Consider the following 1,158-nt stretch of genomic DNA (forward strand, 5'->3'; position numbering starts at 1 on the left):
ACGTGAGTCCTATGGGGTTGTGGCCGTGGGTCCCGTGGCTATGGGGCAGGGACCCATGGATGTGGGGACGTGGGTCCTATGGGGTTGTGGACGTGGGTCCTATGGGGTTGGGGCCGTGAGTCCTATGGGGTTGGGGACGTGGGTCCCATGGATATGGGGATGTGGGTCCTATGGGGTTGGGGCCGTGGGTCCCGTGGCTATGGGGCAGGGACCCATGGATGTGGGGACGTGAACGGGACCCCCGTCCTCACGTGAAGCCTTTGCTCTGAGCGATGGGTGTCCAGGACAGCGTGGACAAGGTCTCAATCACCTGAGGGCAGAAACGGGTCACCAGGCGGGGGTGACCGGACCCCGCGTTGTCCCCAAACCCGTCCCCAGCGCCCGGGTCCCACCTTCCCAAAATCCTGAACGTCAAAGAGGTCGAAGGCCCCGAAGAGGCGATGTTTGGGGAGCCCGAATTTGTCGGCGCAGGCGGTCAGGAAGGTGCGGATGTTCCTCAGGCACAGGAACTGCGGTGGTAGACGTCACCGTCACCAACAACACCCCGCTGTCACCGTCACCAACGCCCCGTTTGTCACCGCCGCTCTCAGCTCCCACTGCCACCCTCCCCTCCGTCACCGCCATCACCATCAACTCTGTCGTCGTCGTCGCCGTCGTTGCTTGTCCCCACTGTCACTGTCGCCCCAACGGTCATTGTCACCCCAACTGTTGTCACCCCAACTGTTGTCACCCCAACAGTCGATGTCACCCCAACAGTCAATGTCACCCCAACAGTAATCGTCACCCCAACTGTTGTCACCCCAACTGTTGTCACCCCAACGGTCGTCGTCACCCCAACAGTAATTGTCACCCCAACTGTTGTCACCTCAGTGGTTGTTGTCACCCCAGTGGTTGTTGTCACCCCAACAGTCGATGTCACCTCAAAGGTCATTGTCACCCCAACAGTTATTGTCACCCCAACGGTTGTTGTCACCCCAATGGTTGTTGTCACCCCAACAGTCAATGTCACCCCAATGGTCATTGTCACCCCAACTGTTGTCAGCCCAATGGTTGTCACCCCAACAGTCAATGTCACCCCAACGGTCGTTGTCACCCCAACTGTCATTGTCACCCCAACTGTTGTCACCCCAACAGTCAATGTCACCCCAACGGTCGTCG

At 59.4% G+C, this 1,158-nt stretch overlaps 1 protein-coding gene across 1 annotated transcript; it reads right to left on the bottom strand.

The window, feature by feature from the left end:
• Positions 1 to 7: 7 nt before the first annotated feature.
• On the bottom strand, positions 8 to 1,152 carry LOC109364367 (probable maltase-glucoamylase 2). The gene is made up of 2 exons (XM_019611011.1): positions 393 to 1,152; positions 8 to 310 (listed from the first exon to the last, which is right to left on the bottom strand). Exon 1 carries the CDS (start codon positions 1,103 to 1,105, stop codon positions 587 to 589), a length of 519 nt encoding a protein of 172 aa, XP_019466556.1. The 5' UTR covers positions 1,106 to 1,152; the 3' UTR covers positions 8 to 310; positions 393 to 586.
• Between the last annotated feature and the right edge of the window lie 6 nt (positions 1,153 to 1,158).

Source organism: Meleagris gallopavo, unplaced genomic scaffold, assembly GCF_000146605.3.
Source record: "Meleagris gallopavo isolate NT-WF06-2002-E0010 breed Aviagen turkey brand Nicholas breeding stock unplaced genomic scaffold, Turkey_5.1 ChrUn_random_7180001850573, whole genome shotgun sequence".
In the NCBI taxonomy this organism is placed as follows: Eukaryota; Metazoa; Chordata; class Aves; order Galliformes; family Phasianidae; genus Meleagris; species Meleagris gallopavo.

Bases quoted from the DNA above. Each gene is read 5' to 3' on its own strand.
- LOC109364367 (XM_019611011.1), bottom strand. From the start codon at position 1,105: ATGACAGTTGGGGTGACAACGACCGTTGGGGTGACATTGACTGTTGGG.